Source organism: Schistocerca piceifrons, chromosome 4 (genome assembly GCF_021461385.2).
Source record: "Schistocerca piceifrons isolate TAMUIC-IGC-003096 chromosome 4, iqSchPice1.1, whole genome shotgun sequence".
Taxonomy (NCBI): Eukaryota; Metazoa; Arthropoda; class Insecta; order Orthoptera; family Acrididae; genus Schistocerca; species Schistocerca piceifrons.
The window spans coordinates 550,202,670-550,225,089 of NC_060141.1; the positions used below are offsets into that span (position 1 = coordinate 550,202,670).

The following is a 22,420-nucleotide window of genomic DNA, read 5'->3' on the forward strand; positions in this document are numbered from 1 at the left end:
TCTCAAAATGGCAATATAACTTTGCTGAAACTAGTAATCAGAATATATATCAACCGTGAATTTGGCAAATGAAACTTTTATTTTGCAAGCCTTTTTACACTGATACATTGTCACGTAATTAAAGAAATAAAAACGTTTTGATTTCAACGAGAATTGTTCAACTGTTTTTTTTCTTTCTTTCTGTCGTAATTCTCCTGACTGTTTTGATGCTGCCGGCCAGGACTTCCGACCTCGGGGACTGGGCGTTGTGTTTCATCATCATCAACACGAAGTCACCCAATGTGGCAACAGCTAAGAAGATTTGCAGATAGGCGGCCGAACTTCGCGGGTGGGGGCTACCAGCCGTCAGTGCCATGCTAACTGATGTGAAGCCACCATACAACTGTTATACATGCAATATTGAGAATATTCAGTCCAGTTGTCAACCGTGTGATTATTGCCACAACATGTTTCACGACATTCTTATCCCATTTTCAAGTGCTAAAAATTTTTTTATGCCATTATGCCTTTTCACAGCTTAAAAACAAAGCACTTGGAAATGGGGTAACGTTGCCCCGAAACATTTGGCAATAATCACACGTCTGACAACTGGGCTGAATATGGTCAGTATTGCTTGAGCTATGAAATACGATCATTTTCCTTTCCTCGCCAATTCTCGGCAGAACCTCATTCCTTACCTAATAAGTGCACCTACTTTTCTAGTGTTCCGGTTTTCCCATAGCCCATGTTTCTTTACCACATAATGCCGTGCTTCAAACGTACATTCTCGGAAATGTGTGATGCTAGTAGACTTCTTTTGATCAGGAGTCCCGTTTTTGCCAGTGCTGATATGCTTTTTATGTGCTCCTTGCTCCGTCCATCGTGAGTTATGTTACTGCATAGGTAGGAGAATTGCTTGACTTTATATACTTCGTGATCTCCAATTACGATAATTATCCAACAATTCTCATTTTTGCTTAACTCTCATTTCTTTCGTCTTTCTGCGACTTGATCTTAATCCATATTCTCTGCTCATCAGGCCGATCACTCCTATCAATAGATCCTGTAATTCTTCTTCGTTTTCACAGAGAATCGAATCTTATCACTGCTGTCCTTATGCCTTGAAGTTTATTCCCGCTCTTTGTAAGTAGGCTGTTTAGGTTTTTATGTCTGTGACGCCACATAGCGCTCTGCGTGAAAATCACTGACTGTACTGTGTGCAGTCTGTGGCTGGTTTGCATTGTTGGAATATTTGCCATTGTAGTGTTGGGCAGTTGGATGTGAAAAGCGCGTAGCGTTGCCCAGTTAGAGGTGAGCCGCCAGCAGTGGTGGATGTGGGGAGAGAGATGGCAGAATTTTGAGAGCGGACGATCTGGACGTGTGTCCATCAGAAAGAGTAAATTTGTAATACTGAATATCATGAACTGAACATTATTAAGGAAAATACATTGTTTGTTCTCTATCAAAATCTTTCATTTGCTAACTATGCCTATCAGTAGTAGTGCCTTCAGTAGCTAGAATCTTTTATTTAGCTGGCAGTATTGGCGCTCGATGTATTGCAGTAGTTAGAGTAACGAAGATTTTTGTGAGGTAAGTGATTCATGAGAGGTATAGGTTATTGTTAGTCAGGGCCATTCTTTTGTAGGGATTATTGAAAGTCAGATTGCCGGCCGGTGTGGCCGTGCGGTTAAAGGCGCTTCAGTCTGGAACCGCGTGACCGCTACGGTCGCAGGTTCGAATCCTGCCTCGGGCATGGATGTGTGTGATGTCCTTAGGTTAGTTAGGTTTAATTAGTTCTAAGTTCTAGGCGACTGATGACCTCAGAAGTTGAGTCGCATAGTGCTCAGAGCCATTTGAACCATTTTTTTTTGAAAGTCAGATTGCGTTGCGCTAAAAATATTGTGTGTCAGTTTAGTGTTGATCAGAATAAGTAAAGAGAGAAATGTCGCAGTACGTCAGTTCTGCTCAGCTATTTGAAAACCAAGTAACGTAAGAAGTGTATTAGCACAGTAATTCATAAATTTTTCTAAGGGGGCGTTTCATCTTGAACCTTGGTTCTTCGATGTGCAGAGTGAAAAGTCGGGGCGGAAGACTACATTCCTGTCTCACATGCTTTTTGATGCGAGCGCTTTGTTATTGGCCTCACACTCTTATTGTTTCCTCTTGGTTCTCGTATATTACTAGTCTTCCCCTATAATTTACCCCTGTTTTTCTCAGACTGTCGAACATCTTGCGCCATATTACATCGTCGAACGCTTTTTGCAAGTCGTATTGGCCATAAGTTGAGAAAACAACATAGACCGGAAGGACTGAGTGTCCCAATGTGCCCGAGTGACTGTAACTGAGCTGGGTTGCCGTGTGTGTGGCTGTGCAGGAGGCCTGGACCTGATCGTGGTGCCCGGGCGCGCCTTCACCGCCGACGGAGGGCGGCTGGGTCGCGGCGGCGGCTACTACGACGTGTACCTGGGCAGGCTCCGGCCTGAGGCGGGCTACTCGAGGCCCCAGCCCTTCACCGTGGGGCTGGCCTTCCGCCAGCAGGTCCTGCCCCACCTGCCGCTGGACAAGGCGGACGTGCCGCTCCAACTGGTGCTATACCCCCCTCCAGAGGCCGGAAACACCTGAGCAACCCTACTGCTGCTGCACATCTGGCCGACTGTCGACATATTGCTGAAGACCATTGCACTTTCTCCATATGAACAGAGAGCGTTTACCTTAAATACCAGGGAAATTTGCGGATCGTTCTGAGCGGTGGAGTGAACCTGCTACATTACTTTACTTGACATGGGAATAAATTCTGAATTTTCATACTTGGGAAACCATCTTTTCTACAGAAAATAATACCTTTATTAGCAATCCTTTGTCATTCACTAGTCGTAGCTAGACAGACATCAAGAACAAAGGAATTAGACATTGGCTGCGAGTGGGCATTGATTTAAATCAATGAGAAAAGTTCAAAATTTGTGCTGGACCGAGATTCGAAACCGGGTCTCCTGTTTACTAGGCAGATGCTCTGACCACTTTTTTTAAAAAAATTTTAATGTATTAAAATAGGAAAAAATTGGGTGAAGGTGGTTTGATGCTCAGACTGAGACTTCAAAAAACTCCTCTTTTTTATTTATTTTTACCTTTTTATTTTTATTTTTTTCAACGTCAGGCTTACAACCTTTGATGACCTACATTTTGTTGTACTACCGCATAAATAGTGTCTACAATGTCCAAATGTTGACAAATAGTGGCTAATTAGAAAATTAATTAAGTAAGGAAATGAATAAAACTGAAAACGTCCAAATGAAAAAGACATGAAGACATCACGGATAGTACAAATACAAAACAAACATGCTCCTGTAGCAATGAAATGAAATTCGTGTCGGGGGCGACACCTGCTCACGACCCGACGTTCGATAGAGCAAGAGAGCCATCTATCGACTCGTTCTCCAGACGTTGGTGTAAGACTGTGTCGTCTTCTCGAAATTAACTAAGGGTGACCGATGTCTATCTCGGCTTCTCGTCTATAACCACTAAGCCACCCGAACACAGTGGTCATCGCATCTGCACAGGCTACCCTAGCATGCCCCCCGTCAGACCCAAACTCTCAGCTTATCCACACACTACGAATGAAGAGCCCCTCGTCACTCGCGGCATTTCGCCGATTCCCGTAAGAGTCCGAGCCTGGTGTGCATCTGTACTGAAGAGATCATTGGTTGTCTTCGCCTTAATTATACATATGTGGTGTCTGTTTAATTTAGCACCCATTATGAATTAAGGAAAAAAGGGAATTACAGACATATTAGAACATATTACTATTACGAAGTCAACATCATTTACTGTCTGATTTCTGGTCAGGCTGCGTCACATCTTTCGATTATATATTAAAATAATCACTAAAACTAAGGCAATTAACAAGAAGCATTATACAACACTGATGTTACAAACAATGGTTATAAAAAACAATTTGCAGCTCTTAAATGTTTCCAGCTTGTGGCTTCACATGTGATGGTATCTTGTTGACCGGTCTAGGGTTCCACTTGTAGAGAAGAATGCATTTACACAATGCAGTGGCTATTGCTTGAGCACACGTGTCAGTGGAGGAGAGGAGAAGGAGATTAATGGTAAACGTCTCGTCGACAACGAGGTCATTAGAGGCGAAGCACAAGCTCGGATCAGGGAAGGAGAGGGAGAGAAATCGGCTGTGCCCTTTCAAAGGAACCATCCCGGCATTTGCCTGGAGTGATCTAGGGAAATCACGAAAAACCTAAATCAGGATGGCCGGACGCGGGTTTGAACCGTCGTCCCCCCAAACGCGAGTCCAGTGTGCTAACCACTGCGCCACCTCGCTCGGTAGACGTGTCGGTTTACCTGTTAAAGTCATCAGAGACAATATCGATTCCAGTCTTTATCGGTGTATTCCACTGATAAATTCTTCTCGGGTTATCAGACTAGTTAAAAAAATGGTTCAAATGGCTCTGAGCACTATCTACATGTACATCTACATCTATACTCCGCGAGCCACCTTACGGTGTGTGGCGGAGGGTACTTATTGTACCACTATCTGATCCCCCCTTCCCTGTTCCATTCACGAATTGTGCGTGGGAAGAACGACTGCTTGTAAGTCTCCGTATTTGCTCTAATTTCTCGGATCTTTTCGTTGTGATCATTACGCGAGATATATGTGGGCGGTAGTAATATGTTGCCCATCTCTTCCCGGAATGTGCTCTCTCGTAATTTCGATAATAAACCTCTCCGTATTGCGTAACGCCTTTCTTGAAGTATCCGCCACTGGAGCTTGTTCAGCATCTCCGTAACGCTCTCGCGCTGACTAAATGTCCCCATGACGAATCGCGCTGCTTTTCGCTGGATCATGTCTATCTCTTCTATTAATCCAACCTGGTAAGGGTCCCATACTGATGAGCAATACTCAAGAATCGGACGAACAAGCGTTTTGTAAGCTACTTCTTTCGTCGATGAGTCACATTTTCTTAGAATTCTTCCTATGAATCTCAACCTGGCGCCTGCTTTTCCCACTATTTGTTTTATGTGATCATTCCACTTCAGATCGCTCCGGATAGTAACTCCTAAGTATTTTACGGTCGTTACCGCTTCCAATGATTTACCACCTATGGCATAATCGTACTGGAATGGATTTCTGCCCCTATGTATGCGCATTATATTACATTTATCTACGTTTAGGGAAAGCTGCCAGCTGTCGCACCATGCATTAATCCTCTGCAGGTCCTGGAGTACGTACGAGTCTTCTGATGTTGCTACTTTCTTGTAGACAACCGTGTCATCTGCAAATAGCCTCACGGAGCTACCGATGTTGTCAACTAAGTCATTTATGTATATTGTAAACAATAAAGGTCCTATCACGCTTCCCTGCGGTACTCCCGAAATTACCTCTACATCTGCAGATTTTGAACCGTTAAGAATGACATGTTGTGTTCTTTCTTCTAGGAAATCCTGAATCCAATCACAAACCTGGTCCGATATTCCGTAAGCTCGTATTTTTTTCACTAAACGTGGTAAGTGCGGAACCGTATCAAATGCCTTCCTGAAGTCCAGGAATACGGCATCAATCTGCTCGCCAGTGTCTACGGCACTGTGAATTTCTTGGGCAAATAGGGCGAGCTGACTTTCACATGATCTCTGTTTGCGGAATCCATGTTGGTTATGATGAAGGAGATTTGTATTATCTAAGAACGTCATAATACGAGAACACAAAACATGTTCCATTATTCTACAACAGATTGACGTAAGCGAAATAGGCCTATAATTATTCGCATCTGATTTATGACCCTTCTTGAAAATGGGAACGACCTGCGCTTTCTTCCAGTCGCTAGGTACTTTACGTTCTTCCAGCGATCTACGATAAATTGCTGATAGAAAGGGGGCAAGTTCTTTAGCATAATCACTGTAGAATCTTAAGGGTATCTCGTCTGGTCCGGATGCTTTTCCGCTACTAAGTGATAGCAGTTGTTTTTCAATTCCGATGCGACCTAACTTCTGAGGTCATCAGTCGCCTAGAACTTAGAACTACTTAAACCTAACTAACCTAAGGACATCACACACATCCATGCCCGAGGCAGGATTCGAACCTGCGACCGTAGCGGTCGCTCGGTTCCGGACTGTAGCGCCTAGAACCGCACGACCATTCCGGCCGGCCTCAAAAAATGGTTCAAATGGCTCTGAGCACTACGGGACTTAACTTCTGAGGTCATCAGTCCCCTAGAACTTAGAACGACTTAAAATTAACTAACCTAAGAACATCACACACATCCATGCCCGAGGCAGGATTCGAACCTGCGACCGGAGTGGTCGCGCAGTTCCAGACAGTAGCTCCTAGAACCGCTCTTCGCCAGAAGATGATGGGTACGAAACTCATTGAAACGTTGCGACGAGACGACGCCACAACTCGGCTGATAACCCGAGAAGAGTTCATCATCAGAGACAATGTTCGAACATCTGGTGGTGGTTGGTTTCAGGGCTGATGTGGGAAAACTGTCCAGCGTGCTACTTAGGCGACAGCTTGAAATATCAATTTCGTTCTTATTTCGTGTGTTGTGAATCTCTTGCCTCTTGCAGAAGGATCCTTGCTTTCCTTTTATGTAGACAACCGAGAGTTGAAAGCATACTGGGTAAATACTGTCATTATTTTCAACTACTTGAAAATGGGTCTACAGTGATGGAAGATATTCTCATAGCTTACTTTTGTAGGAGCAATAGGTTTTTACTTGGAGTAGAGAGTCTCCACAGCAGAAATCCAAATGTGATGCGGCTGTGCAACAGTGTATAATATATTGTGATTAAGTACTGATTTGTTTTTACACATTTGAGTTATCACACATACACATCTGAGCTTCCTGTGGAGCTTAGAATACGCATGCACAGTGTGTGTGTGGTCCACATCAGCTTATTGTCAATTGTGATTCGCCGGCTGCTGTGACCGAGCACTTCTAGTCTTCTGTCCGGAACTGCACTGCTGCTACGGTCGCAGGTTGGAATCCTGCCTCGGCATGGTTGTGTGTGATGTCCTTAGGTTAGTTAGGTTTAAGTAGTTCTAAGTTCTAGGGGACTGATGACCTCAGAAGTTGAGTCCCATAGTGCTTGGAGCCATTTTTTGAATCAATTGTGATTCCTTGGAGTGTGACATTATCAACATCTCCTACCAGTCCACAGTCACAAAAGCTCCATAATTTTTGCTGGGTTTTATCTCAGACCATGAACACTCTTCAGAAATTGTCGGCAAGTACATACTTCGTCGGGTATCTCATTTTCACGTCAGACGCCATTAATATACGATGTCTGATCAGAAGTATAAGGACACTTTTATGTGTAATTCGGAGTTGACGAATACTTTCACTTGAGATGGGCTCCTCAGTATAAAAAGTGGCAAGGAGTATTGTGCAGGAAATATTCTCATTCCTGCAACACAATCTTTCCAGCCAAATCCTCAAACGTAATTTAGAGCATCAGTTAACCCTTTGAGTCCCAACAATATATATAATTGACTTCCACCATCATATTAACGAATACAAGAAGAGACTGGCAAAAACTAAACAATTATTTTAAAGAGGTGATTTCACTTTGGAAGAATTAATCTTTATTGTCATGGTAGGCAACGAATACAAGAAAAAAATGACAAGAAGTAAACAATCAGTTGTTTTAAAGTCGTGGTTTCTCTTTGGAACCACTGGGACATACAGTTTTGAACCACCTGTCATTTCATGAGACATATTTTAAAACAATTTCTCGTTTTTCCTAGACAAGATCCCAAATCTCGAAACTTCCATGAACTCATGATGCTTAAAACGAACCATAGTTAAATTAAAAGCAAATATGGGCCTAAAATTTAATAAATATATATATCAAATATATAAACTGTTATAGTGGTTTCATGTCGAAACCACTCATAACAGCAGTAGTATTGACTCAAATTTACGTTACAATGGGTTTAGATGTACTTCCTTTCACTGTCAATTATCTCCTCAATATGATTACTATTATAAAAACATATAGTCATAGTCTCCTACAATCACGTAGCACAGTCTCCTCGCCGACTATTACTTTGAGCGCTTTAAGTGATTGCTACAGTGCACTACATTCGTAGAAGTACCTTATCACTAAATATCTGTCTCTTTCAATAGCATCGATTGTTGCTGGAGGCACTGGGACTTAAAAAGAAATTAAATAGTGGTTTCAGAGAAGCTACTGATACTCAGAGGGTTAACAATTATGCTGACAATGACAGCAGCGGAGATTTAAGACGAGCACATTCTGATTAATGAAATCACATACCGAAATCAGTGATGCTATCCACCCACGACGACATACCATTCTAAAACGAAATGGCAGTAGAGAAGCCGCACGGGATTAGCCGAGCCGTCTCAGGCACTGCAGTCCTGGACTGTACGGCTGGTCCCGGCGGAGGTTCGAGTCCTCCCTCGGGCATGGGTGTGTGTGTTTGTCCTTAGAATAATTTAGCTTAAGTAGTGTGTAAGCTTAGGGACTGATGACCTTAGCGTTAAGTCCCATAATATTTCACGCGCATCTGAGCACACGCGCAGTAGAGGACTACACGTCCAAAGAGCCCCAAGACACATCATCCCCATCCTCTCTATACTTTTCAGCTTCTGCATCGCCCACGAAACCATACCAACGAACTGGAAGGTAAGTAAGACGCTGCTGACAATAAAGTCGGACAAACCAGGAACATACCCCCGACCATACAGACCATTTGTCTGTTAGACGTAGTAGGAACGACCTTCGACAGAATCGTAACTGATTGACTCAAACACTTTGCAGAGAACAACAGACTCCTCCCCATGAGTCAAGCTGGGTTCAGACGCATTCGCTCACCAAATGGAGCAGACACGAAATCGGAAACGTTTAATGACCAGAGGAAGGGTAGAGTGAAAGGGTGAGTTAATCCCACACTCAAATTCGGCAACTTTATACGCAGGTAGCAGGACGACCCGACCCTAGAGATGTGTCCACGGGAATGGTGTCCCAGGCCATCACCGAGCTTGTCAGTGCCGTGAACGACAGCAAATCTCTAACATTTGTGCAGAATCATATAGTGTTGCATTGTGTAGTTCAAGTTAGTCATGGAAGCGAAAAGCAAGATTTGCATCCTATTTTTAGTGACTGAGGTAATATTTAACCTGCGATGGTTATAAATTCAAACCTAGAAACTGAAAAATGTTTCAAATGGCTCTGAGCACTATGGGACTAAACTGCTGAGGTCATTAGTCCCCTAGAACTTAGAACTAGTTAAACCTAACTAACCTAAGGACATCACAATTATTTACAGTAGGCGGCGAAAACTTATTTTCGCGTTTGTAAGGCACTCATGACCTCACATAAGCTCCGAAACATGTATTAAACAGGAGAACGTTGCTGAATTCTGTTAAAACAAATAGTGAAGCTTCGGATGAGAGATCTCAAAGCTTATATGCAAAGAAGCAGGTGACAAATCGACAACCGTAAACTATACTCCTGGAAATGGAAAAAAGAACACATTGACACCGGTGTGTCAGACCCACCATACTTGCTCCGGACACTGCGAGAGGGCTGTACAACCAATGATCACACGCACAGCACAGCGGACACGCCAGGAACCGCGGTGTTGGCCGTCGAATGGCGCTAGCTGCGCAGCATTTGTGCACCGCCGCCGTCAGTGTCAGCCAGTTTGCCGTGGCATACGGAGCTCCATCGCAGTCTTTAACACTGGTAGCATGCCGCGACAGCGTGGACGTGAACCGTATGTGCAGTTGAAGGACTTTGAGCGAGGGCGTATAGTGGGCATGCGGGAGGCCGGGCGGACGTACCGCCGAATTGCTCAACACGTGGGGCGTGAGGTCTCCACAGTACATCGATGTTGTCGCCAGTGGTCGGCGGAAGGTGCACGTGCCCGTCGACCTGGGACCGGACCGCAGCGACTCACGGATGCACGCCAAGACCGTAGGATCCTACGCAGTGCCGTAGGGGACCGCACCGCCACTTCCCAGAAAATTAGGGACACTGTTGCTCCTGGGGTATCGGCGAGGACCATTCGCAACCGTCTCCATGAAGCTGGGCTACGATCCCGCACACCGTTAGGCCGTTTTCCGCTCACGCCCCAACATCGTGCAGCCCGCCTCCAGTGGTGTCGCGACATGCGTGAATGGAGGGACGAATGGAGACGTGTCGTCTTCAGCGATGAGAGTCGCTTCTGCCTTGGTGCCAATGATGGTCGTATGCGTGTTTGGCGCCGTGCAGGTGAGCGCCACAATCAGGACTGCATACGACCGAGGCACACAGGGCCAACACCCGGCATCATGGTGTGGGGAGCGATCTCCTACACTGGCCGCACACCACTGGTGATCGTCAAGGGGACACTGAATAGTGCACGGTACATCCAAACCGTCATCGAACCCATCGTTCTACCATTCCTAGACCGGCAAGGGAACTTGCTGTTCCAACAGGACAATGCACGTCCGCATGTATCCCGTGCCACCCAACGTGCTCTAGAAGGTGTAAGTCAACTACCCTGGCCAGCAAGATCTCCGGATCTGTCCCCCATTGAGCATGTTTGGGACTGGATGAAGCGTCGTCTCACGCGGTCTGCACGTCCAGCACGAACGCTGGTCCAACTGAGGCGCCAGGTGGAAATGGCATGGCAAGCCGTTCCACAGGACTACATCCAGCATCTCTACGATCGTCTCCATGGGAGAATAGCAGCCTGCATTGCTGCGAAAGGTGGATATACACTGTACTAGTGCCGACATTGTGCACGCTCTGTTGCCTGTGTCTATGTGCCTGTGGTTCTGTCAGTGTGATCATGTGATGTATCTGACCCCAGGAATGTGTCAATAAAGTTTCCCCTTCCTGGGACAATGAATTCACGGTGTTCTTATTTCAATTTCCAGGAGTGTAGTTAGCGACGGAGGATGTAAAATATCGTACATTCGCAACAGTACTACTCGTGCTCGTTTGGAGAGCATGCCGAAACTGCCGAAATCCCCGATGGTAATTAGTGTTGTCTTATCGCTGATGGAGGTGACAACTACAAAAGGCGAAGCCTTTGATCCCAACAATAATAAGGAAAATTGTACTGTTATTTTTTTCAACAGACTCCAATCTACAATATCTACGTCAGCAGGGATCTTTATTGATGGCTGTCATTTTTCAGTATTCAGAGAAACACTTTCTACGGTTATTCACGATCCACAGTTACTATGGAGGTTCTTACATGTTGTTATTGTTCAGCCTTATGATGGATAAAAAGAAGAAAAGACGTTTGAAAATTATAAAGCGTGTTCAAGATGAATGCAGGAAGAGGCAAAGATCTTTTAACCCAAAAACAGTGGTAACTGACTTCGAACACCCATCCATTAGAGTATCAAGGTTCCTTTACAATAAGTAAGGTCACTTGCTGTCGATTTCACCTGGATCAAGTTTCGTAAGTGCAATTGTAACTGTTATTTTAAGAACGCCGTTTTAGTTGAACGACAAACGGCCACAATTAGTACAGAATACCACTGGCTTTTTTAAAACGCAGTACTATACAGTTATTCCTAAAATTTGCGATACATCATTCACGCTTTAGACGAGGACCTTAAAAAACATTTGCCTTTTAAATTTCCACAAACATTATTTTTCTACGTATTTTAGGTGGCGAAAAATACAAACAAAAATACAAGGCCAAGACAGTTTAGATGGCCAGTGGCTGAATTACATCTTTGGGCTTAGTTACTTAAACCCAAATAAACCTAATGATATCAGACACATCTATCCCCGAGGCAGTATTCGAAACTGCGACCGTAGTGGTCACGCAGTTCCAGACTGTAGCGCCTAGAACAGCTCGGCCACGGCGGACGGCACTGACGAGACAGTTGCACAATATGCAGATAACATTAAACATTGGTGCACTGCTACAAACACGACGACCATACAAAGAAAGACAGCATGTTACCTATAAAATTAGAGGAATGGATAATCAAATGGGGGTATAGACCGAACCCCCCCCCCCCCCCCGCGCCTTTCCCCCCAAAAAAAGGAGAAAAAAGAAAAAAATCAGGCAATACTCTTCCAACACCAACACCTGACGAGGAAAAGAAAAAATAAATTTACAGTTCACTGTACGGATCACGCCTCTAACACCAACTGCCGGCCGATGTGGCCGAGTGGTTCTAGGCGCTTCAGTGTGGAACCGCGCTACCGCTACTGTCGCAGGTTCGAATTCTGCCTTGGGCATGGATGTGTGTGATGTCCTTAGGTTAGTTAGGTTTAAGTAGTTCTAGGGGACTGACGACCTCAGATGTTAAGTCCCATAGTGCTCAGAGCCATTTGAACCATTTCATAACACCAACCCTGCTAGGTATCTAGACGTATTCCTAGACAAACATATGAACTGTCAGACACACAATCACTTGCCTTTCAGACAAGACTGGAAAAAGACAAAAGTTAGCAAAACAAATACATGGAAGCTTCTGCGCCTGCAGGGTTGCCGACAGTCATCCAAAGTTACAAAACCCCAGCAGAACTGACAAAGCCCAATGCAGAAAGACTATACATAACAGAACGATGTCGTGAATCGCAGTAGAGCCGCGATTAGCAGTCTAAAAACACTCTATTTCATAGTCATAGAACATACAATACAACATGTCAAAGATACACTGTCCTAAAAGTAAACAAACAGTTTCTCACTTGCCAGAAGTACATCACTCTGTGACATCCTCCCCCACAGGTCGACCTCCAAAGGTACGGCCAGCCGCACAGGACGACTAATGGTGTGACCTTCTGCTATCTATAGTATTATCGTCCTTACCCTGCCGTCTCTTTCTGGTAGTACCTTTCCTATCCTGGCCTTCTTCCACATATGTCGCGGACGAAGGTCCTCTTGTATCAGCACGATGTCGCCAGGGCGAAAGGGGATGACTCGTCCCGATGGGAATTTAACTTCATGGTAGTTCCGGAGCTCCAATAGGTATTCTTTAATCCAACGGTCCCAAAAACTGTCACAGAGTTGCTGCCTCAGTCGGAATTCCTTTGTTAAATTCCTGTTCGCTGAAGGCTCTGGTCCCGTCGGAATAGTCGTAAGTTTTCTCCCGTCAGAAAATGGGAAGATGTGAGTGCATCAGAATCATGTCCTGGTGTGATGGGCCTGGAGTTCACAGCGGCTTCAATACTGATCAAGGTGGTGTTCAGTTGTTGCTCAGTGAGCTTTGCGACTCCCAATACCTTCCGTAGGCAACGCTTTATAGTGCCCACCATTCTATCCCACCATCCTCCCTAGCAAGCCGCCCGGGAGACAATGAATTTTCAAGTAATACCGTGGTGGGCGAGGAACTGATAAGTTTTTGTGGTGGTTGATACCTTCCAAAGTTGGGCTAGTTCCATATTCGTGGCGTGGAATGTTTTCGCGTTATCTGTATATAACGTGTGGGTAGTCCGCGTCTTCCGGCGAATCGCTGAAGTGCCATAAGAAACTTGCCGTTGACAAGTCTGTACAGAGTTCGAGGTCTACAGCTCGTGTGGTAGCACATGTGAAAAGAGTGATATATGACTTGTGCGTTTCCTTCCCCACTTTGATGAATAGTGGGCCAGCAAAGTCTATTCCGGTTACAGCAAATGGTTTGGCAGGGGAAACTCGTTCAGGTGGCAGCGGTGCTTCAATCTGTTGCCCTCGTGGATTCTTCAAGATCTTTCATGCGAGGCATGAGTGTAGGATTCTTTTGATGGCCTGACGAGCTCTAAGGATCTAAAATTCGGTTCGCAGTTCGGATAGTACAGAACGAACACCAAAGTGATGGAGGCGGATGTGTTTCTCTCGAATAACCAGTTGTGTGAAGTGGTCAAGGAATACAGGATGTTTTTGTTCCCTATTTAGGCTAGTGTACTGCAGTTGACCTCCTAGACGTATCAGTCCAACTTCTACTACCGCAAAAAGTTCGAGTCGAGGCAATGTCACCTTCTTAATAGGAGCAAGTCTGTTCTTGCTACAGGCTAAACGACGTCCTCATCTAAGACAGTACGAATGTACAAAGCTGCTCCATATGCCTTTTCGGAGGCATCACAGAATACGTGCAGCTGAGAGTCTCTTCCGTGAGCTGTAGCTATCCATCTAGGGACACGTATGTGTGACAATGAAGGTAAGCTAGATATCCACGTGCGCCATCGTGCCCCTAAGTCCCAGGGTATAAGTTCATCCCAGCCATTTCCTCGGCACCATGTGTCCTGGAACAGCAATTTCCCAACAAGAGAAACAAGGGAAACAGTCCGAGTGGGTCATAGAATTTAGCTGTACGTTGTAAAAGGAGTCGTTTGGTGGCTGGCTCTTCTGACGACCTTCTGATGATTTCGCTAGGATCGATACAGAAGTAGTCACCTGCGGTGTTCCAGTCTACGCCTAAAACTTGAGTCTGGGTGTGGAGTTATCGCCCTTCTGTCCTCCAGATAGTTTCGAGTCGTTCACAGTTGGTAGCCAGTTTTGATAAGGGGAGACTGATCAATTTGATTAGGGTTACAAGTTCATAGTATATAGTTATCACCAAATTATCACCTTCTACTGAGATAACAAAGTCGTCCATGTATGCAGACGGTTGTCGTCGAAGAGCTTGTTGTGTGGTGTGATAAATCGCTGCAGTAAGCCCCCTCGTAGTATTGCCGCGTGACGTGCGTCCAGAATTCGTGGTTCACAACGGCAATCGTGGAAATTTTCTCCCGGGTTTCGGCACCAAACTCTTAGAGCAGCGATCAGCAGTCTAACAACACCTTATTTCGTAGTCACAGAACATACAATACAACATGTCAAAGATACACTGTCCTAAGAGTACACAAACAGTCTCTCACTTGCCAGAAGTACATCACTCTGTGACATTGAAGACACCTTCATAGCTTAGCTAATCTCCCAACATTACACCCAGCAATGACGTCTGCGACGTCACTGACATTGAACCACTACAGACAAGACTAAGAAAAGTACACGCCAATTGCGGAAGAAACATTGTAACCAAATGACCAGACGTGGAAGACATTTTGACATCTAGAGTAAGGAAAACAGACGGCCAAAACGTTCCTGGCACTTCCAAAGTATTTCCCGATATTGCGCCCACAATGGATGTGACCAATAGTGCTCCCACTCCATCCCACCCCACCTACCCCACCCCACCACATCCCACGTAGGCGCCAGACATTCTCTCTCTCTCTCTCTCTCTCTCTCTCTCTCTCACACACACACACACACACACACACACACATACACACACACACACACACACACACACACACACACACACACGCACTGCAGAAACAAGGCCAGACAACAGAGCCATTGGCCAACAGACAACATTTTACCAAACCTTAACACAACATTCCACGAAGCAGTCTATACGAAATATTACAAGCTAAAATTTCATCTGTAGCTTGTACCCTTCGACGGTAGCCACATCCTTACCTCACTTTATTCTCATTCATTACTTAAAAACCGACCCAAGTAATTAAACCAAACTGCTCACCATAAAACGATATTTTATCAATATTTCTATTTTATTTATTTCACTTTTTCCTATTGTTTTAACACGTTCCATTGCTTTACTCTTTTGTTATTGTTTTACTTTTCCTTACTAACACATCCCTTGTATCTAGTTTAAGTTATACTTCACACCAGATGCTACCTAATCCCTATGAACTACCTAAACTAACTGTTGTTCATCCTGTAAATGTGTATCATACAAAAAAAAGACGGATCACAAAAGAATTATCCATTGGATGTGATATACATGTTTAGATAGACAAACAAATGATTAGAATCTAAAAAAAAGTGAATGATTTATTCAAAAGAAAAAGCTCCACAAAATAATGTGTTGATCCATCCTGGCCCTTATGCAAACAATTATTCGCCTCAGTATTGATTGATAGAGATGTCGTATGTATCCCTAAATGATATCGTGCCAATTTCTGTCCAACTGACGCATTAAACCGTCAAAATCCTGTGCTGATTGGAGGGCCCCCGTAGACCAACAGGCCTCAGCACGATTCGTTCGGGAGCACTGTACGAGAATGCTAAGTGACAGGTCAATTGACAGAACATAATTAGCCTTGGATGTCTTCAGCAATCTGATGATGGTTACCACCTGTTTTGGTAACGGAGGACATGACTACCTTGCCTGTGGGAAGCCAACAGAGACGTCATAGAAGGGTCTGTAGCCGGCTGGTGTGGCCGAGCGGTTCTAGGTGCTTCAGTGTGGAACCGTGCGACCGCTACGGTCGCAGGTTCGAATCCTGCCTCGGGCATGGATGTGTGTGATGTCCTTAGGTTGGTTAGGTTTAAGTAGTTGTAAGTTCTAGGGGACTGATGACCTCAGATGTTAAGTCCCATAGTGCTCAGAGCCAGTTGAACCATTTTTGAAGGGTCTGTAACGGTTATCTCGGGAGTATAATCTGACTGCAGGAAAAAATTACTCAGCATGCAAAGGGACTATCATGATAAATTTAATTAATTAATCAATCAGTTTTGTGCCACAGGGCGGTTGGAAGCGAGGGCGAGAGTGCCGTATACATGATTCAAGAGTTGAAGTGGTAATCAGGCGTTTTTTTCGTTGAGAGGGCGCTCTATAATGAAATTTCAATCTTACACCTACATAAGGAGAGATAGCCATCGTAATGAAGTCATATGTGTTAGCGAATGTACGAAGTGAAATGTAATGTTACGCTGACATTTATAACTCCTTTGTGCTGTTATTTGGCTGCTTTAAGTGACTTCGTAGGTGATGAGACGTTTGACAACGTTAAGAGAGTTCGAAAGTGTCCTGAGACAGAGGTAGACCATGCTCTTAGGTCTTCGTCAAGAGTTAAAAATGAGTTTGATACCCTAGCCCTCCGATGCAAGACACAACAGATATAAAGCTGATAAGACCGGATTTTCTTAGCACGTGAGAAAATGCTTTAGAGGAAAAGTAACATATGCCATACATGCCATACAGGACTTTCACATTAAGAATCAACAAGTAACGATACTTTAGCGATGTGAAAACGTGAGTATGCTCATTTCTTCTGCCTTCGAAAATAACACTAATAAATAGGAGGAATCTAAATTTCACGTGAGAAATTCGAGGTGTATGGTCAACAACATCCCTGTCTCGGATTAAGCAAACTGTATTTTTTTAAACTAGGGAGTCTATGTCATGGGTGAAATTGCAGTTATAGCTCTACATCCAAACTGCACCTGTTTGTCTTGCAATCTGCTAGGAGTTAGCGACGCCGGTCAGTAGTCTGCGGCAGACATGCCCATGAGGACTCGGCCAAGTGGAAGCCATGGCTTAGCATGTCACGACTGGGCAGGTACAAAGAAAGGCTCTACTCGGTTGGCTTCAGGTGCACAATACACCCCGCAGATGGCACTGGACTAGATGGCAGGTGACTGGCGAGTTTTGTTTCTTCAGATACCTTTTTCAAGTAAGGTATTGAGCACTACACTCATAAAAATATCGTACAATTTATTTCCCACGTTTCTGTTGGCTAGGACACGACTTGTGACTCGTAAGTAGATATAAATGTGTTTCATTTCCCAACGTTGCTGCTAGCCGTGAGAAGGAGGATGGGTTTATATCATCACTAGGACAGTGTAATATTGTTTCCCATTCTTATGTTCCTTTCAGCAGCTATTCACCTGCAGATTGCGGATGGCTACTCCCCTGCGCTTCAGTGATAGTTCGCTGTCGTATTATTATTACCCATCCTTCCCTAGCTGGAGCAATTCTCTAGTGCTAGACTAACAGCGAAAATATCCTCTCTAGATCCGGCAGTTATTGATGAGATTGGCTATAGTTACTCCCTTGCATTCGATCATTGGCAACTATCCCTCCCCAACTATCATGCTTCACAACCACAGGAAAAAATTTGAATTTTTCTATCGATTTTTGAATTCCCCAACAATTTTAGGATTTCCTACCAATAGGAGTAAGAAATTTGACTGTTCCAGTAGTCAACCTTGATTGTCATAGACTGCATCATTATGCCCTTTGCAATGAAATTTAATTACCATATGTGTTTCTCACGATAATTCGAATTTTCCAGGATACTTTGAATTTTCCACCGATTTTGAATTTCCCGCCATTTTTCCATGTGGGAGAAGGAGGGGTTACTAATTAATCAATTTAATCAGTTAATTTGATATCGAAAGTGTGACGATGCCACATTAACAACTCGGGGAATTCGATAAATTAAAACTGTGCTCATACCGGCTTTGCTATACTGTTATGTATAACTCATTTGCTCGTAAATAGCAAATAACTTGGTCTGGAATAGCCTGCTCCTCTTCCATAAGGGGAGAGGATTTAAACATGCTAAAAAAATATTATCATTAGAGAAGCAGTAACAACAGAATGGGTCAGTCAGAAAAACTCAGTGACTTCGAATGTGCTCTAGTCATTGAACGTGATCTGAGTAACAAATTGGTCAGAGACGTTTCAAACCTTCTAAATCTGCCCAAGTCAAGTCTTGCTGATGTGACTGTGGAGTGAAAACGTGAAGGAATAACGACAGCTAAATCAAGACCAGACAGACCTTATGTACTGATAGATGGGACCATTTGGCATTGTAGAGAGCAATTGTAATAAATCCCATCAAATAGGCAGAAGGAATAACTCTTGAGTTCTAAAGTCCAGCTAGCACAGTGGCTGTGTGTTGCATGTTAAAAGGTGTGAGTTACAACGTTCGATGAGCTCCTTGTGTTACACATACTCCTGTATACAATGCTAAGCGACTAAGTGTCTCCTGAGGCAGTGTCCAGTGTGACGCTGCCGGACCGAGGATGAATGGAGACAAATGATTTGGAATGGTAACTCACACTATAACCTGTGCCATTGCGATGGAAGGGTTTAGATTTCGTGAATCCCTGTAGAACGTTATCTGTTATCATTAGTAATGCCAACACTGGAGTGCAGAGGAGATGATGTTACAGTGTGCGGGTGTTTTTCATGGTTAGCATATGGTAGCCTTATTGCGCTTAGAAAAACGCTAAATACAAAAAGACATGAACAAACTTTGCGGCATTGCTTACTGTGTAGAGTCAAGAAAGTGTTAGGAGACGATGACTGTAACAGTGTGACAGCTCACCCTCTCACGAAGGATAACCAGCGAGGCAGTGGTATGTGGTATGTGGACAGTGACATATCTGAAATTGACTGGTACGCCAAGAATCCTGACCCGAATACAATGAAACACGTTTCAGATGAGTTACAACGTCGACTTCGCTCCAGACCCCAGTGTCAAATATCAGTATCTCATGAAGAGGAACGGACTGCCATTCCTCCATGGACATTCAGACACTTTCAATGATCCCCAGCAGAGTTCCAGTAGTCGTTACGGTAAAGGTTTGAGATAGCCCATATTGATGTCCACTAATAGGTGGTCAGATACTTTTGATCATATAGTGTAATCTGCCAAAATATCTACAATAATGATGTAAGCTGTCGCAACGAATTAAAATTTGTGCCAGTACCAGTATTCGAACCTGGGACTCTTGCTTACATTTTTGTGTTTCCTAGCCATTTTTAATATGTTTATTACGTGGGACCTTTACCCCTCAAAAGGAAGTTCTCTAACTTTCAGGAACAATGCACATAATACTCTTTACTAATGATGTGTGTGGACAATAATCATCTGGAAACAAAGAAAAGTAAAATCAAGCTAAAAGGTGTGAGATTGTAGACAAAGAGGGGAGAAGGGGCACAGATGTGGTAAGACTTGCAAGCAACCTCCTGCTTGGTGGATAGGTTGTGGGGGCAGAGTGGGCAAGGGTCAACATGTGAGACTGGACCACATTGTCCCTGGCACCACTATTGGGCAGAAGTGCATACGAGCGGGGAAACCAAGGAGGGGTACAGTAGACTTGGGGGAATGCCTGGCTTGGCCTGATATTAAACATGCGTGTCCATGCATCTACCCCCACTGTGTGGTACAATAGAGAAATGTAGCACAGGCTGTCTCAAATGGCAGCAAGGGGGTGGTATTGCTGACCACATGTGGCACCATCCAGCTGAGGTAATTAGCGAAGAAGGTGCAGTAGCTTGCTTAATTTCACAGTGGGTGGTTTGTAACTACTGCCAGAAGTCAAGGCGTGACTATATGAGTAAGTGGTTAGCAGTGTCTTGATCCATACAACAGCATGAATTTTGGTGGTGGGGAAATGAGTGTCCTTAGAATGGATAAAAGTCTAATGGATCCAAGTGGTGGACATCATTGTCCATGAGATGGAAAATTATAAAACCAGAGCGTCTGACAATCTGATTGCATGAAGGCTTTGATCTGAATTTCTGTATGAAACAAGGCGCTATGAACTATTGCACACAGCCTCCAGGCCATGTTCAGATACTTTCTTATGGCCAGTATGCTCTTTTACCGTTGGTTCAAGGTAGATGCATGTTGAGTATGGACTTTGTAACTGAAGTCTACGATAAGTTCAGAAATGTGTGCCAGATGGGGTTTTATGTGGCCTACAGGCTCCAGTGGAAATATAGACATGGGCGTAAAAATGTCTATGAGCTGTGTGTAAGGGAGGCGTCTTTGATCCACTGTTTGGGCATGATATCCATGCGCAAAGACGCTGCTCAGAGTCGAATAGCGAAGCCAAATCCCCAACATTCATGGGGGGAGCGTTGGCACTATGCAACGGACCTTAAAGAACATACTGGCCGTAAGGTAGTATCTGAACATGGCCTGTAGGCTGTGTCCAATAGTTGATGGGAGTTGGAGCACTTGTGTGATGTGGACCATCTTGATGCCACATGTTGATTGAGGTATTCAGCATATGACAAATCGAGTTGGTGAAGGTGTCTTGGTCGCACTGCCATGTGGGTACACCAAAATTGATGGCAGCATCTCGATGCACCATAGATGTGAAAATGATCGCAATGCATCAAAGGTTCTGTATACTCAGGAGGGGTGCTAAGTTGTCATGTGAGAGGGCGTGACCAGTGGGCATCTCTGAGGATTTAGCCACATACATGGTACTCCCAACTGAAGTTCCAGACACTGAGATTAATCCAAGTACCATGTGTCCTTTGGTCCATGTGTGAACTGAGAGCAGGAGCCCATCTGCATCACAAAAAAAAAAAGTGCGGTTGTGACGTGAGACCAGAAAGTTGGGTTATCAGGTTCCTGATGAGCAGATGCAGGGTAAGGGCACATAGTAGTGTTGAAAGAGAGCAACCTTGCCTTACAGAGAGGCGTATGGTGACTGGACCAACCATAATAACCATTGGCCTGAATCAGTGATTTTGTGCTGCTGTATAGGCGCCGGTTGATGGCAAAGAAGGGTGGTAGTAACTCATTTGGCCAATGACGGAGAATAGAACATGATGCTATATCTTGTCAAATGCACTGCTAAATCAATGGCAACCACTGTGACAGAGTCTGCATGCTGCTGCCAGTGTAATTACATCACGACATTCCCCTGTGGCAATTTATGTATTGACTGGGACACCTGTTCTGGGGATGGTGCGCAAGAGAATGTCTTACAGCAATGCATCACCAGGAGATGTGCAAAAATCTTATAACATACGTTAAATTGAATTGTGAGGCTGTAGCATGTTGCTGTTGCTTCTAGCATCAGTTTGTGGATAGGTATAATAATTCCATAATTCCCTTGACAAAGGTGGCAGTATAGCATTGTCCATCGTCAACACTTCAGGAAATTTATTGTCTCGTGGAGTGACCTGTTTGGTAAGCATGTCCAGGTACATTCCCATGCTGAACATCAAGTGTCACTGAGCAACAGATAGTGGACGATAAGGCACAGTTCTTAACAGGTTTTGTAGTGAGGCATTTGAATCTTAGGATGCTGGACACAATTAAAATTAGTCCCAAGAATATAATGGTCACAGCAGAGGCGTACTCTATAGTGCCTGCAGGTGTAGCCTGACATATAAATGCTGACGATATGAAGTGATCGCCATTCCTTTCGCTAGCCAGAGGAGTAGGTGCCAACGCAACAGATCCAGTGTGAAGATATTGTCATCGGTCGTCTTGCAGCTTCTCTGTAGCCTCATCGAGTCAGACAGCCTTAGAAACATCAGGTAAGTTGAGCTAATAGTCGTGTTCTGCGAGCATACAATGCCTCTTCTTGCGCCGTTCAGCTGAACATTATTTAGACGTCCATCCCTCTGTGTTGGAAGATGGGAGCAAGTCTTGGCAGCCTAGGATGAAGGCCATACAGGGATGATGAGCGATGTGGCCTCCATAACATCGGCTCGGAGGGGATTGCCAGTCATTGCTGTTGGTAGTGTCCCTGAATTCGCATCAGGTTGTAAGGTAATGTGTCGACCCTGACGTTATCTGTGGCAGCTCGAAGGGTATGTGTTCTGGCTGAAGATGGTCAGTGGGTGGGGAAGAGAGTGCTGATACATAACTGTTCAGTAAAACTGTCATCAAAGTTGGAGGCGCCACAACAGTGGTCTGCTAT

The 22,420-nt window shown here is 44.4% G+C and overlaps 1 protein-coding gene across 1 annotated transcript in view; it reads left to right on the plus strand.

Moving 5' to 3' along the window:
- LOC124795468 (5-formyltetrahydrofolate cyclo-ligase-like) overlaps positions 1–2,795 on the plus strand; it is a 98,010-nt gene extending 95,215 nt beyond the window's left edge. The window contains exon 5 of the mRNA XM_047259501.1: positions 2,354–2,795. Coding sequence (XP_047115457.1) covers positions 2,354–2,601 — 248 coding nt within the window. The 3' untranslated portion in view covers positions 2,602–2,795. The remainder of the gene's footprint in view (positions 1–2,353) is intronic.
- Positions 2,796–22,420: the final 19,625 nt, after the last annotated feature.